At 42.9% G+C, this 15,292-nt stretch overlaps 1 protein-coding gene across 1 annotated transcript; it reads left to right on the top strand.

Moving 5' to 3' along the window:
* The first annotated feature begins 1,422 nt into the window (after positions 1-1,422).
* On the top strand, positions 1,423-8,783 carry SERTAD4 (SERTA domain containing 4). The gene is made up of 4 exons (XM_021682531.1): positions 1,423-1,984; positions 2,488-2,679; positions 3,874-3,989; positions 6,304-8,783. The coding sequence occupies exons 2-4, from the start codon at positions 2,505-2,507 to the stop codon at positions 7,063-7,065; spliced, it is 1,053 nt and encodes a 350-aa protein (XP_021538206.1). The 5' UTR covers positions 1,423-1,984; positions 2,488-2,504; the 3' UTR covers positions 7,066-8,783.
* The last annotated feature ends 6,509 nt before the right edge of the window (positions 8,784-15,292 follow it).

Consider the following 15,292-nt stretch of genomic DNA (forward strand, 5'->3'; position numbering starts at 1 on the left):
ATTTGTGGCACTGAGCTTCTCCGGTTTAGGATTTTGTGTGTAAAAGTTTCCAGTTCAAAAAAGAAAACCTTAGAGAAATCAGGTGTCATAATGGAAAGAAAGAGCCAAGATAAAAGGACTATGCTGTGTTTCAAGTTCAGATGCATCCTGATAGGATTTCATATGCTGGAATCAATACTAACAAATAGAAACACTGAAATCCTTAACCACCTAAACAGCTACAACAATAAGTCATTAAAATGGAAACAAACTCTTAGGAACATAAAATAGCAAAGGCCCATATAATGTCCTATTAAACAAAGGTAGTTGCTTCTAGGGGGCCTACAAATGCTTCACTTTCTTAAGGGGTGTGAATTTGTCAACCTTCTCTGGTTTTATGTCATAAAAGTTCAACATAGACAAAAAGCTTGGGTCTTATTCCCAGAATCCCTCACAAAAGTGAGTGTGAATTTCAAGCTGGAAAATACTGTTGCAGTAAGTGAGAGAGGGCTACTGAGAGAAAGCTATAATTCATGTGCTCCTGGCAATAGCACTTGCTGATACAACTGTCTTTTATAATAGGTTAAGAAATTAGACCATTTATGAGAGTCTCCCAGGGAATAAATTATCATGAGGCTTGATATCTTGTTTGGATGCTGAGTTTGAGGGGTGATAGAATAGCTTAGTTTATCAAATCAGTGTAGTGTAAATTTTTTGATGAGTCAAGAGCAAAATAAATGGCATGTCCCACCGTTTGCTTTTAGAGAATAATCGAACCGCTCTTTTTTTTTTTTTTTTTTTTTGTAATAAGGTTTTACTCGCAGTAAGTCTTCGGCTGCTGCCTCTTTGGAGGGCATTTTAAAAAGAAAAGGGGTAGGTGGTTTGGCAGCCCAGATCAGCTGGGTCCTCATTCTGGCCACTGACACGGACATTTCCCCTGTTCATCCTTCAGTGAGGTTGGGACAGAATTTAGGATCTCAAGAAGAAGCCTGAATAAAGGATGGAGTCATTCCTGGAAGAGCTGCTCTGTTAGCCATAAGGACTTCATCACTTTAGTGAAGCTATCTCCCCTTCCCCTGGTGGTTTTCCTTCTTGTACCTGGAAGTGGACCCTTGTTAGAACACCTAGGTAATTATACTCTCCCGCTGGACAGCGGTGAATTCGTCCTTTCCCCAAAACCTTAGGAGCTGTGTAATTTGGAGAAGAAAGCATGAACTAGACCCTTAGCGTATATTTGAAAGACAATCAATCTTCAGAAAGCAGGCCTGACATCACTCTTTGTGACAGTTCTTTAAATGGCAAAGTGGGATAGTGGAGGTTCGGGTCTTGTAAAAGGAACTGGCCATTAATAAGATGCCAAAGCTTCTGTGCTGTCACCACTGATCTCTGGCCCATCAGTCTTTTTGCCCGAGTATCAAAACTCTCTTCCCCCTTGAACTCACCCTTGACCCTGCCTTGAGCCTTAGTTGGGACCAAGTGAAGCCCCTGCGCCCAGGGCGGCGGGGGGGAATGGCCCACACCACGTGAGCCGTGCAGGAGCCCAGCAGGCATCACGGAGCAGAGAGGCTCCCAGTCTCCCCACAGGCACCAGGCAGCGGTGGGGGCTGAAGAGGAGGGCTGCAGCGCGGTGCCTCGTGGAAAGTTCCTGCCTTGTGTCTGGGCCTTGCCGAGGAAAGAGTTGTCGGCTGCCTCTGGCCCTGAAGCCCTGGCTCCTGTTTAATATTCTGCCTGCTCCGTTGATGTTGTGCTTGGCTCCTGTGGGGCTGCAACTCCCGGCTTGAAACCGGAGCCAATTTTCTGTCTTCATCTTACAGTGTTTTGACTGGAGGCAGATCCAGTTCAGGCCGATCAGGGCTGGTGGAAACAACTACCAAGTGTGTCTCTGTCTGCTTCGTTTTGGGAGAAGAAAGTGGAGGGAGCCCCAGAATGTTGTAGAGGAACTGGCCCTGCGGAAAGGAGAGAAGGAGGGGGCAGCTGCCCAGCCCGAACCCGACGGAGAGCATCAGTAGGGATTACGGGGAGATTTCGGCCTCCCCACCCTTTCCTTTTGATTGATTAGCGGATTTCATCAAAGGAGACTCTGGGGGGGGGGGGATTGACTAGAAAATTGATTTTTGCCTTATTAATAGAAAGGAAGCGCAAGGGTTTTGGACTTGCCTCTTAGCGGTCCATTTTCTGCAGGAAGGTCAGGGGGAAAATGTGTTGAGGAGGCAAAGCAGCTGTCTCAAAGAGGACTGAGGGGAATCTGAGAACAATAAGAAATGGGATTTTAAAGATCCGCCCATGAAATGCAGATTGCTGAACACAGAGGCTGAGCTAATAGCAGCAAGAGAGTTTGCTGAGGTTTTCTTTGAAAAAATAATAAAATGTTTCAGGGTGAAGGGGAGGACCGAGAAGTAAAAGTTTCCCAAAGCAAAGGAATGAAAATGCCAAGGCCATCCCCTGGCTTACTCTTGATTAGGGCTGTTTTCTTTCTTTCTTTCTTTTCTTTTTTTTTTTTTTTTTTAGATCTGAGGCTGTCAGAGATGACTCTGGTTCTGTCCATGAATAGATTCTGCGAGCCCATTGTCTCGGAAGGAGCTGCTGAAATTGCTGGGTACCAGACACTATGGGAGGCTGACAGCTACGGAGGCCCGAGCCCCCCTGGGCCAGCACAGGCCCCTCTGCAGGGAGACCGGGGAGCCGGTCCCCCACTGGCAGGTAGTGCCCTTGACCTTCCCTGCTGCCCTCTGCAGCCAGACTCGTGGGTGGCGGTGATGTCTGGGGCGCCCTTCTGAGCTGAGAGAGCTGTTCCAGGGACTTCCCAGGCTGTCTGTGCCTCTCTCCTAAGTGAGCCCAGGGCTCCAGGGAGAGGATCACAGGTGATACTTAAATTGCGTTCAAACCTGAGTCTACACGTGCTGCTACTGTGTGTAAGTTGTGCCCCCTATATTTTTAAAAGAACCAAACCAGATTTTGAAACCCTGAGTTTGGGTTTTGGTTTTTCACCCTATGGAACTACACAGTTCTCTCAGAGCTACACAAGCCCTGGTGAGCTTTTGACAATGAAATCTTTATCCCCTGAGACATAAAGGAATCTGCACTTTGGGCCAGAAGCTATGTGTCTCCTTTTTTTATTAAGCACACAATTGGCTTTCGTATTCAGGGGGAAATTTTTTAAAATACAGAAGTATGTTCTTCCTGATTTTTTATTCTTATATTCTAAGGTAAGTTCCTTGGATTTTTGTGTGCTACTACTTTAAAAAGAAAAAAAAAAAAACCTAAACTATAAGCTAAGTACTCCCTTGAAGTTCATTTGGGATTAAAAGCTCTGTTCTTTCAAAACTGGACCCTACTTTGATTCATGGTTGACATGTTACATTTTTGAGAGAGAAAAAAAGATTTTGGTTAGCCCAAATTTTAAGTTAAAATTTTTTTGAATTTCATATTTTGAAAGAAAGAATATTATAACTCCAGTGTGCAGATAGTCATTTGCTTCCTTATCTACAGCCAATAACATTTTAAAGTTATTTGGTTATTCATGCTTACGGTTAAAGATGTATACATTTGAGCAGTGGTGTCCTATTATCATGGAGTTAATTAAACAATTTGAATAAATACTATCCTCCCCTTTATGAATTTTGCTGTTTGTACATAAAATTAAGATTCTGAGTATTTTGTAAATGCTGACGTAGGTCATTTTCCTTTATGATTACCTAGAAATCCTTACCTAGCTTGGGTCACAGAATTCTGTATGATAGCAAATATTAAGACAAATGTTTATTTTTAATCACCACATGTACAGACAAATATGTAGCCAAGTTATCTTCTATAAGGAAATTAAAGGAAAGTATTTTGTTTGGAGAACCTCTGGCAAACCACATGTAATTTGTCGTGTCTGATTTATTACCACAGGATCACATTACAGGGGAATTTCAAATCCTATAACAACATCCAAGATCACATACTTTAAGAGAAAGTATGTGGAAGAAGAGGATTTTCACCCACCGCTCAGCAGCTGTAGCCATAAAGTATGTTTTTTTAATAGTCATTATTCTTATTAAGAGTTTAAGATACTTAGTAACAGTTGCTTGATCCATTTCCAGAAATTAAATTGTTCCACCCAAGCAGTGAAAAGGAGCCACTTCTCAGCAGAGCCATATTAATCGTTGTCACTTTTTTGGGTCCTCTGTTATTTTCACAAGTAGTCGAAGAAAGAGCCAGCAGGAGCTCCTCTACCCAGAAATAACAAAATTATATAATCCAAGGAACATCTTTTTTACAAATGCCTTGACTGTTCCCAGGTTGCGTTAGTGATTGTGAGCAGTCCATGTTTTCACGTGTGTGCAGAAACGCACTGTTCTTTCCTGACATCTCCCCACTGCCCACACTCTAGGTCCCATGGCCAAAGCCCCTTCTGTGTGTGCCCACCTGGGAGCAGTTCCCCGGGGCTTCTCTTGACCTCTTAGAGGTGGACTCACTATCCCTTGAATGTGTGCGTGCAAGTAGAAACACGCACTTCATTGCACACTCATTACATAGGTTTAGTTTGTTAAAATATGTAATTCATTCCCTAGAAAAGGCCACAGCTAACTCTTTTGCATGCCTAAGAAGAAAATACTGGAGGGGGTGGGGTGGGAGGGATGGGGTGACTGGGTGATAAGACACTGGGGAGGGTGTGTGCTCTGGTAAGCGCTGTGAATTGTGCAAGACTGTTGAATCTCAGATCTGTACCTCTGAAACAAATAATGCAATATATGTTAAGAAAAAAAAAAGAAGAAGAAGAAGGTAGCGGGAGGGGAAGAATGAAGGGGGGGAAATCGGAGGGGTACACGAACCATGAGAGACGATGGACTCTGAAAAACAAACTGAGGGTTCTGGGGGGGAGGGGGGTGGGAGGATGGGTTAGCCTGGTGGTGGGTATTGAGGAGGGCACGTTCTGCATGGAGCACTGGGTGTTATGCACAAACAATGAATCATGGAACACTTCATCTAAAACTAATGATGTAATGTATGGGGATTAACATAAGAAGAAAAAAAAAAAAGAAAATACTGGGATCCAGGAAGTGCCTAGAAATAAGAAACTGGCCACCTAAGCTTTTCAAATACCACTTATTTTTCCTTACGGTTCTCTTCCTTTAAAAACTATCTACAGATTTAATCAGGGAGGGTATAACCCAGACCATAGTTGTCTGAGATGCGGTGAGGGTTTTTAATTTTTCGATTCATCTTCCTCTGTGTCTCCTCTTACCCCTCTCCTCACCACCCCACATGCTTGTCCTTCAGGTGTTGCCTTGACCTTGCTCATAAAGACGTCAGCATGGGTTGGCAGGTGCTGGGCTTTTCTCTGAACGTATGGTTCCTGCCTTTGGTTAACCTGGGCTGGCTTCGTTCGCAGTTCCTCAGGTCATGCTACCAGGTGGCTTTTTTTTTTTATGACCTGGAAAAGCTGGCCACCAGGACACAGCAGTTTATTTCCTCTTTCATTTCTGTGTTATGGCTGTAGCTGGTTCCCAGTGGCTACTGGATTTGTACCAGTGATCACCCAGTGATAGTATCACACTGCTCAGAAGTGAGTCTTCTCATTTCCTCCCTGCATCTCTCCTCCTGCCTGGGCCCTTCCATGGACTGATCCTTTCAGGGGCTGAGCCTCAATTATCGTTGTCCCTCGATCAAGTAAGGATAATTGCGAGTGTGAAAGCCAGAGGGACAGTACTGAACATAGGTGTCATGCTCCTGGCCAGGGTTTGAAGTAGACTTATTATGACCTGCATTTTGACATCTTTCAAAGGACACTTAACTGACGTATAATACATGAGTGTGTGTGTGTCTGTGTGCGTGCGTGCATGGGCTTGTATACACATACATAAAAGCACAAGTATCCTAAGAGTACAGCTTGATGGATTTCACAGAGTGAACATATCCATGTAACTAGCATCCAGATCGAGAAACAATATAAACAGCCACTGAGAACCCCTCCTTGTGTCCGTTGTTACTACCTCGCTGCCCTCCGGAGAAGCTGCTCCCCTGAATTCTAGCAGGGTAGATGAGTGTTGTGTGTTTCAGCATCTCCCTCCCTGGGCCATTGAAATCTCAAACAACCTGACTTGTCCCTGCTGAGGTCTGCACTGGGATGGGATTCCCAGGTGCTTGACCACACCATCGAGGCGGGAAGGTCGGGGGAGGACGTGAGCAACATGGGGGCCAGCATCCCTAAATGAACCTGGGAGAAACAGGACCCCAGCAGGCCCAGCTCCAGAGACTGCCCCGAAAGCAATATACTGGGAATGGCATGTTTACACCGCCCATGTCCTCTAAGTTTTCTCTTCCTTTTTTGACTTTTAGACCATCTCGATTTTTGAGGAACGAGCCCACATCCTGTATATGTCATTAGAAAAGCTCAAGTTTATCGATGATCCTGAAGTGTATCTCCGAAGATCTGTCCTTATCAACAATTTGATGAAACGGCTCCATGGTGAGATTATCATGCAGAATAACTGGTGCTTTCCTGCCTGCTCTTTCAATGGCACCTCTGCCCAAGAGTGGTTTATGGCTCAAGACTGTCCTTATCGGAAGCGACCGCGGATGGCCAAAGAGGAGTGTGAAAAGTTTCATGCCTGCTGCTTTTACCAAGAATGTGGTGGTCACTACCTAAATCTGCCCCTTTCTGTCCATGCTAGTGTTGGAAGTGCCTCCAGCACTGTCCCCCCCTCCCCCTCGTCTTCCTCTTCCTCTCCCCCTCTGCCTTTACCGAGCTGTTCCCACCAGGCGGATTTCGATGTAGGCAGTGCACCTGTTTACAAGGGTGATGGCCAGGGACCTGCCAGTGAAATCTTTGTCACTCATGTCAGGTCACTAGGTGTTCAGGAAAAGGCCACATTAAGTGATGAGAAGGCAAATAATGACACCAACAGGGATGGTGGCCCCCCGAGCCATGAACCTGTGGGAAATGACCTTGCTTTTGAGGGCAAAGGCCAGTTTTATGATTATTTTGAGACTGGATATAATGACAAAAGCAATGTGAGTGAGTCTTGGAAAAAGTCCCTAAGGAAAAAGGAGCCTTCACCAAGTAACAAAGCATGCTGTGGCAAAGGGAGTAAACTATGAGCCATCTCTTCATCGAGCCTCTGAAGCATGCACAGCATGATCAATTAGCTCTCATAAATTTTATTTTGAATGGATTTTATAGTTTTGTACAACGGATGAAATTATGCCATGAACACGCCGTGTCGTTTTAATGCCTGGAGAGCAGATTGCATAAAACATCTGTATAGTAGATCTCAGCAAGCTACTTAGGAATGTGGTGATGTTACCGAGAAAACAGTTGACTTAAATGCTTCAAAGTATACCTTAGTTTTCTCACCGAAAAGGTCAGTAGATTAGACTGGGGGACAATGTGCCCTTGTGATCTTTTCAGTGCCCCCAAGGAGCCTGTCACTAGCTAAGAAACGGCAACGTGTTTGCCAATTTAATTAGGTAGTTATTTGGTCAGCAAACCAACATAACCAGCAAAGGATGTCTGCTTCTTCTATATGATACAGTATTTTTTTCTGAGTAAAAGACTGAAGACAGGGAGCTAGATGAAGTGGCTTCACCATGCCGTTAAGGACTTGTCTTTAACAGTCTTGCATGACAGATGAAAATGGGATGTAACATAATGAAACACCTGTCTAGGTGCGGCAATCAACAATATGTGTAGAAGGGTAATCCCTGCGAGTTCCTGGCTTGCCTGCGATGCGTGATTAGGCAGTTAGAGAGGTGTTATACAGGGCGATTTTTGGTGCCTTACTTTATCTTAATTTTTGCCAATGTGAAAATTAAGGATAAATCAGAGTTACAGCAGGGATTTAACAAACAGGAAAAAAAAATACACAGGGTGGATCAATATTGTTTGGAAACCGTTAACTTCGAAACTATTGTGTTCAACTTTTGATTCAACATCTCTATTCTTCCTTTGTTTTTGATGCCCAATTGCTTTTGGATTTGGCATTTTTAGAAAGGGATGGGGGAAACAATGGAGCTGTTAGAAACCAGCACTAAGCTGCTTGAGCTTTTCTATGGCAACGGGTCTGTTGCTGGGGTTTGGGTTTTTTGGGTTTTGGGTTGTTTTGTTTTGTTTTGTTTTCTTGTCCAATGAAGTTCATGAACCAGTGGCATGCGTTATACTTTAATCTGTTTTGCATCATTTCACTCGTTTAGATTATAAAAGCATGTGGTTTTTTATATATGACTTTTGCTGTTGATTAAGAAGCACAATGTTAATAAATGATGTGGTGATCAATAAGGTTTTATCTTAAAGAATGTAAAGACTTTAGTTTTTGGAAAGTTATTTTGGAGAAATGGGACCCAGTTGGCAATAGCTACCATGTATTTGGTCAACAGTTTTCTCAATGATTTCTTTAATTTGTACATTTGCAAGAGTGTTCAGAGTGCCCCTCTGACCGTCCGTCGTCCTACTCCAGCCAACTCCTCCTGCTAAACTGTATTCCAGTTTCCAAGGTTGCTAATTGAACTTGGGCCTCCTTAAACAATACTTCACAGGAACCAAATGCCAAACGGAGGAAGTAAGTCTTCCCAGTTTCTCCAAGATAAAGCTTTTTTATTATTGCTATTAATATTAAATATAGGTCTCATTCATACAGTGTATGAGTAGGATCATCATTTGGACAATGTCCACAAGGACCAATTTTTAAAACATGTTCTTGTGTTATGGCTAAATAGTCTAGTAATGTTTTGTCCTTTATTTTCAATATTTGATAAACATTTGATGTTGAAAACTTAGATGATAGATGCTTGTATATGAATGTGTTGTAATAAAGTGAGGTTTTCTTGATATATATTTATTAAAATGATCAAAATTCATTCAGATTTTCTTATTTTAATGATCATCGGCAATGTTTCTCTTTTCTGTTGCTGTTTCTCCTTTAAAAAAACTCAAAATATCTTAGTGTGGGTAGTGGCCACACGGGAGTTTTCAAAATGAAAGACTACTTTAAGAGGTCAGCCTGACTGGTGTTTTAGAAGAGTCCTACTTTGTGAATTTAGATTTCTGTGGATTAAGAGACCAATGTTAATAAGTGATGTGGTTGGTTATCAAGAAGGTTTTATCTTAAAGAATCTAAAGATTTTTATTTTTGCAAAGTTTCTGACAAAAAAATAGCATACCATAAATACTGAATGAATCCTGCTGATTGCCTTATGAAATGTCACATTGTCAAAAAGATGACCCATATGTCAGCAGTCGAAATAGCTGTAGATTATTGCTGTTGGTATTCCATACAACTCTGTATTAAGGTTCTTCTTAGAGGCTAATATTTTATTTGATAAAGGGAGAAAGCTAGTTGGAAGCTTAATTGTCAAATGTAACATCCTTATTATGAATGTAATACATCCTAGAGATTTAAATATGAAAGAAATGACATCCTTTTGCTTTTTAGAAGCCCCCAGCATTATCAGACAATGTTCCTCTTGATGGCCAAAGCTGTAAAATGACAGAGTTGATGATTTTCCATAGCACTCACCTGAGCTGCAGGCTCAGGCATCTGCTCAACAGAACCCACTGGAGCTTCTCTGCTGGACGATTAGGGGCCTTTGAATTCAGCAGCATTAAAATTTGTTAGTTTTAGTCATCAAGTTTTTGTCTCTAAGACATTTCTAAGCATACCAAAAGACATGCCCCCCCTTCCCTGAAAAACCCCTAAACACCCATCCAAATAAGAATGTTCCTTTTGTTGGTATGAGCATTAGGGCCCCTTAGGGGCGTGTATCACTATTTCTATTCAGAAGATACTCAGTTTGATTTTTCCAGGTGGCCAAGGCACAGATAATAATCTACTAACTGGGTTCTATAGTTCTGTCTCAGAGACTGGTAAAGCCAAGACACTCCACCCCACACTCCTGGAAGTGGCGCCTTTTCTCATTGCTGTGCTTTGCTTTAAGGAGAACCTGATAGGGCAGATTCCAGACTTTTAAAAGTTAAATGAGGGGAAATCTTCATTTAAGAAAATGGCCCAGCTCCCCCAAGAATGCCTTTAATTGCTACTCCCTGAGGCATCTAGGTGCACCTCGTTAACCAAATCATTAACCTTTGCCTCTGGCCCTTCCTCTCTGAAAGTGGTGATTGTAGAAGATTGTTTGGCAGAGGCACTTTAAAAGAGCACAGATACCGTCATACGCTTCCAACTCTTAAAATCCTATTATTCTGTCCTTCACCTTGAAGGGGTCCCAAGGACAGGATTACAGCAGCCAGGACTTGGGTGGAAGGTAGAAAAACTCAAAACTGATGGAAGTGACTATCTGATGACCAGTCACTAGGATAAAGCATCTTCGGCATGATCTTTTAAGACAAAAGAGATTCAGAACATTCTGTTTAATAAGGGCAGAAGCAAGTGAATGAACCTTTATTTTCAGAGATCATAGTTAACGCCATCAAAGCAGGGTTACCCACTCCTCCGATCATGAACTTGTATTATACAGCTCCACTTAATGACTTCCTTTCGGTGTATCTAGAGAAGAGCTGAGAACAACTTGCAGCAGACATGGGCGTTAAGAGATGTCAACTTCACAATAAACATCAGACAAGGATATAAGGATTCCCGTGCAGCGCAGCTAGGCTTTTATATTCCTCAAACAAGTTGTGAGCAGAAAACGTTTTTGAGAATAATTAGTTGTTCAAATCCATTTTTATGACAGCCCCTTAAATTTGAAGCCATTTCATTCGTAGTTAAGGTTATCCCTGCCAATTCTGCCAGGCCGTTTCAAGAAAGACGATGCAGCAGGCCCTGCACAATGATGGTTTAAACGAGATGCAGAGCTGTCCATGAAGAGAGGAATGGCATCAGTATTTTAGTGATGTGAGACAACGTGCGGTTTCTAGTCATTCATTTTAAGATCGCTGTGTTTTGATTGTGGTTTAATGTAAAATGCATTTAGGATCTTTTAAGTTACTCCTCAAGGCCTCCATTGCTTCCCTACAGTTAGTGTGCAAGCGAGGTAGATTATCTGCACATGGCTGACACTACTCCATTGGATGTGAGAGCTACATGACCAAGGGTGAAACAGTTAACTACTTGAGGGATTGTTTCCAGCCCTGTGTACATGCCGTATTTCAACTGGGAGAATTCACTTAGGAAAAGCACTTGAAAAGATGGAAGTTATGAACACTTGAATCTCGCATCCTGCCATAAAGTGCATCAGCAAGTGAGTTTAATAAAACATGCTGTTTAAAATAGTCTGTAATTTCCTGTTTCTGCGTTTCTCTTTAGTATCTGTGACAGGCTGAAGAACCATGACTACACGAAGGGCATTTACACAACCTCGTCTGGTGGTGTTTGCAAACCATTGCTGTGAGCTTCATCTTCTTTTGTAAACAATTCTCTGGTGGGCTGTCTATGGTTGTTGTTTTTTTCCTTGGTGTTGGTCCAATTTGTTAATTTTGAATATGCAAACTACTTATTCATAGCCTGGAAACACCTGCTTTGACCGCAGTGAAACTGATAGAACGTATGGAGATGAATTAGTCATTGCTCATGAAAGTACCCACGTTTTTTTCAACCCCATTTTTATAACGGTTCCCTTGATTTAAAATTATAAAATCTTATAAAATGCCATATCTTGGGGATAGAACACACATAGAAAACTTGCAGGGACGTAAGTTGTGTTCTTGCTTCCTGCCCAGATCCCAAGACAATGGACAAATAGCGAAATTTGGGAGAGACCCAATCTGCCCTAAGGCCTGTGCTGCCCAGACTGGCTTGGCTTTCAACAGGCATTGCCCTCATCCAGGTCATTCCATGGCAGCAGCTGGGTCCAAGCATCAGGCATGTGATGCTCCTTGCCCCCACTGATACTAGCCTGAGTACTCCTACTGCGGATGTTTTCTGAGGCGAGTGCAATGAGCTACAATCCGTTGTGACATAACTGTATCCTGGCAATCAAGAAGCGGAGCTTTCTCAGTGCACCTGGCCCAGCACTCAGGCATCTACAGTTTCCCCAAAAGTCACAAAACACCTGTGTGCATGAGAGGGAAAAGATGGAGAATGACAGGCTATCAGGCATGGGATTTCAGCAAAGGATTGGGAGTTGCTCTCTGACGGAGTGGAGTACAGGAAGTCTGAGATAGACCGTGCCCCGCATGCATCGCAGAGTGAACTCACTTTCTTTAAGGAAAAGTCTAAAGATGAAAAAGGAAAGAAGACTCTTTTTTTGGCCAACTTCTTTAGGAAGACAGGAAAACCATTTCAAGGACTAATGGATTTCCTTTATGCTTTTGCAAGAAGAGAGAAATGGCTTAATTGCCCTTTCTGGGAGCTGGGAGTGTTTCTCGTTGTTTTCCAAGCCCTTAGATGCTGTGCTTTTCAATTAATCCACCAAACAATCTTTGTGACTAGGGTATAGTTATTAGCCCAAGGTACCTCTCTCCTGTTCCGTTCAACTGCATAGCAGCTGTAGGTTTCTTGTGAGACTGGAATATAGCAGAGGGTTAAGAGTGGGATTTGGAATCACTGCCTACATGCAAATCCCAGCTCTGCCACTGCAGCTGTGCAGTCTTGACCTTGGCCCACAGCCTCTTGACTTCCTGGTGCCTTGATTTCCTTGTCTGTAAAATGGGTGGCATAATGTACGCACCTGGCAAGGTTGCCAGGATTAAAGACTTTAATATCAGGGAGTGACTGGCCCTTGCCTGGAGGCACGTGATGGGTATGCAGTAACAGGGAACCTCCATAACATCTCCACTAATGTCCCTGGATGCCCTGAGGGTGGGACCTTGATGGTACCAGATTCTCCTTTTTGTGGAAAGCATTCAGCCTTCTGGGTTCTGTACAAGCCTGAAACAAATACGGAGATGATGTCAAACCTGGGGATCTAGGACCCTCAGACAGCTATGAAAATAGTCATTGGTGTTCTTTTTTTTTTTTTTTTTTAAAGATTTTATTTATTTATTTGAGAGAGAGAGAGCACATGAGAGGGGGGAGGGTCAGAGGGAGAAGCAAGCTCCTTGCTGAGCAGGGAGCCCGATGTGGGACTCAATCCCGGGACTCCAGGATCATGACCTGAGCCGAAGGCAGTCGCTTAACCAACTGAGCCACCCAGGCACCCAGTCATTGGTGTTCTTGAGATATTTTTAACATTTCAAAAGGTTTACTAGAGGGCGCCTGGGTGGCTCAGTTGGTTAGGCGACCGCCTTTGGCTCAGGTCATGATCCTGGAGTCCCGGGATCGAGTCCCGCATCAGGCTCCCTGCTCAGCAGGGAGTCTGCTTCTCCCTCTGACCCTCCCCCTCTCATGTGCTCTCTCTCTCTCTCATTCTCTCTCTCAAATAAATAAATAAAATCTTAAAAAAAAAAAAAAAGGTTTACTAGCAATTATAAAATTTCCTGAGAATAGTTGCATAGGCTAACCCATGGCAGATTTCTTTACTGTTGCTTGGAATTGAACCAGCTCTGAGTTAACACAGCACAAATCAAGAAGAAACTCTGGGAAAATGAAGGTATTATCCTTAATAAATACAAGTGGTTTCATAGATAGGATCTCTCAGAACATAGAGGTATCTCTTATAAATGAAAAGGTGAAAACCATTAACCTCTGACTCATCCCTAGGATTTGTCGAAGTTCAAGCTTAATGATTTCTAGTGTTCCTACATCTGGTAATGGAGATCAAAGAATTATTTTCTGGATAATCATAACTTTGAGGACACGGCCTATCATAAAATAACTAGGACACAGTTTTCACCTATAAGATCTAAGTTTAAAAAGCAGATTAGCTGGGGCTCCTGGGTGGCTCAGTCATTTAGGCATCTGTCTTTGGCTCAGGTCATGATCCCTGGGTCCTGGGATGGAGCCCTGAGCCCCGGATAGAGCTCTCTGCTCAGTGGGGAACCTGTTTATCCCTCTGCCTACTTGTGATCTCTCTCTGTCAAACAAATAAATAAAATCTTTAAAAAATTTAAAAAGGGGCGTCTGGGTGGCTCAGTCGTTAAGCGTCTGCCTTCGGCTCAAGTCATGATCCCAGGATCCTGGGATCGAGTCCCACATCGGGCTCCCTGCTCTGCCAGAAGCCTGCTTCTACCTCTCCCACTCCCCCTGCTTGTGTTCCCTCTCTTGCTGTGTCTCTCTCTGTCAAATAAATAAATAAAATCTTTAAAAAATAATAATAAATAAAAATTAAAAATTAAAAAAAAAAAACAGATCAGCTAGGGAAGTGGTTATTCCTACTTCAAGATTTCATCCTTTTCTATGTTACCTTTAAACTCAGAGACCAACTGATGGCTTCAAAATAAGATTCCCTTTAACAAATGACATTTCCATCCCTCCTAACTTTTCAAGAGCTTATATTTTTCCATAGGGTGAGGTACACTTGTAGTGATGCTTGCTGACTGGTAGGTCTGAAATGAGAACCAAACTGAACCATATGGTTTGAGAATGAGAAACAGGCACCTAAATATAATGAAAGAAAATGCAGTGTTGTGCCATGAGCCTTCCAAGACTTCTCTGCAACAGGTCCTCTTCCTACCCCAACCGGCTCTAGGATCTCATGAGTGGCACCAATATTGACCATTTCAGCTGACAGAGGCACTGGGAAGCCAGGACACCTCAATCTGCCCAGAGAGATCTCGGCTGGCCATCTCCCGATCCTTGTCCTCTCTGTGTTTGGACACTTTTATTTTCCTGTGGGTAGAATACCAACCAGGAAACATGATTGATTCAAATTCTCAACCAGTCCAGCCTTAACCCAGGTGGTTTTAGCCAAGATGACTTAGTGTAGAAGGGCAGTGAGGGAGGGTGGGTGGAGGCCTCTCTCTGTCTGGAAACAGTATTGGTCCCTGCACCGAAAGGACCAGTAAAGAAATCCTGGGGCCATCAGTCCTCCTGGGTGTTGTAATGGATGAATAAATAGACACATGCTAGGAAGAACCCTGGGATGGAATCTGTAAGAATTGATTGATTTCCAACTCTCATTCTCATTACAGATCAAAAAAGGTTTATAATAACTCAATCATTCTAAAATTTTCTAACTTTTGGGGCACCTGGGTGGCTCAGTTGTTAAGCGACTGCCTTCGGCTCAGGTCATGATCCCAGGGTCCTGGGATCGAGCCCCGCATCGGGCTCCCTGCTTGGCGGGGAGCCTGCTTCTCCCTCTCCCACTCCCCCTGCTTGTGTTCCTGCTCTCGCTCTCTCTCTCTGTGTCAAATAAATAAAATCTTTAAAAAAATATATAAAATAAAATAAAATTTTCTAACTTTTTATTTCCCTGCAGTCTATTGTATTGATTTCTGATAAAACAACGGCTGTTTCTTTTTTTTTTTTTTTAAGATTTTATTTATTTATTTGAGACA

The sequence above is a fragment of the Neomonachus schauinslandi genome, chromosome 6, assembly GCF_002201575.2.
Source record: "Neomonachus schauinslandi chromosome 6, ASM220157v2, whole genome shotgun sequence".
Lineage (NCBI taxonomy): Eukaryota > Metazoa > Chordata > Mammalia > Carnivora > Phocidae > Neomonachus > Neomonachus schauinslandi.

Coding starts and splice junctions, on each gene's coding strand:
- SERTAD4 (XM_021682531.1), top strand. CDS start 2,505: ATGACTCTGGTTCTGTCCATGAATAGATTCTGCGAGCCCATTGTCTCG. Junction 2,680..3,873: donor AGCCGGTCCCCCACTGGCAG/GTAGTGCCCTTG, acceptor TTATTACCACAG/GATCACATTACAGGGGAATT. Junction 3,990..6,303: donor TCAGCAGCTGTAGCCATAAA/GTATGTTTTTTT, acceptor TTTGACTTTTAG/ACCATCTCGATTTTTGAGGA.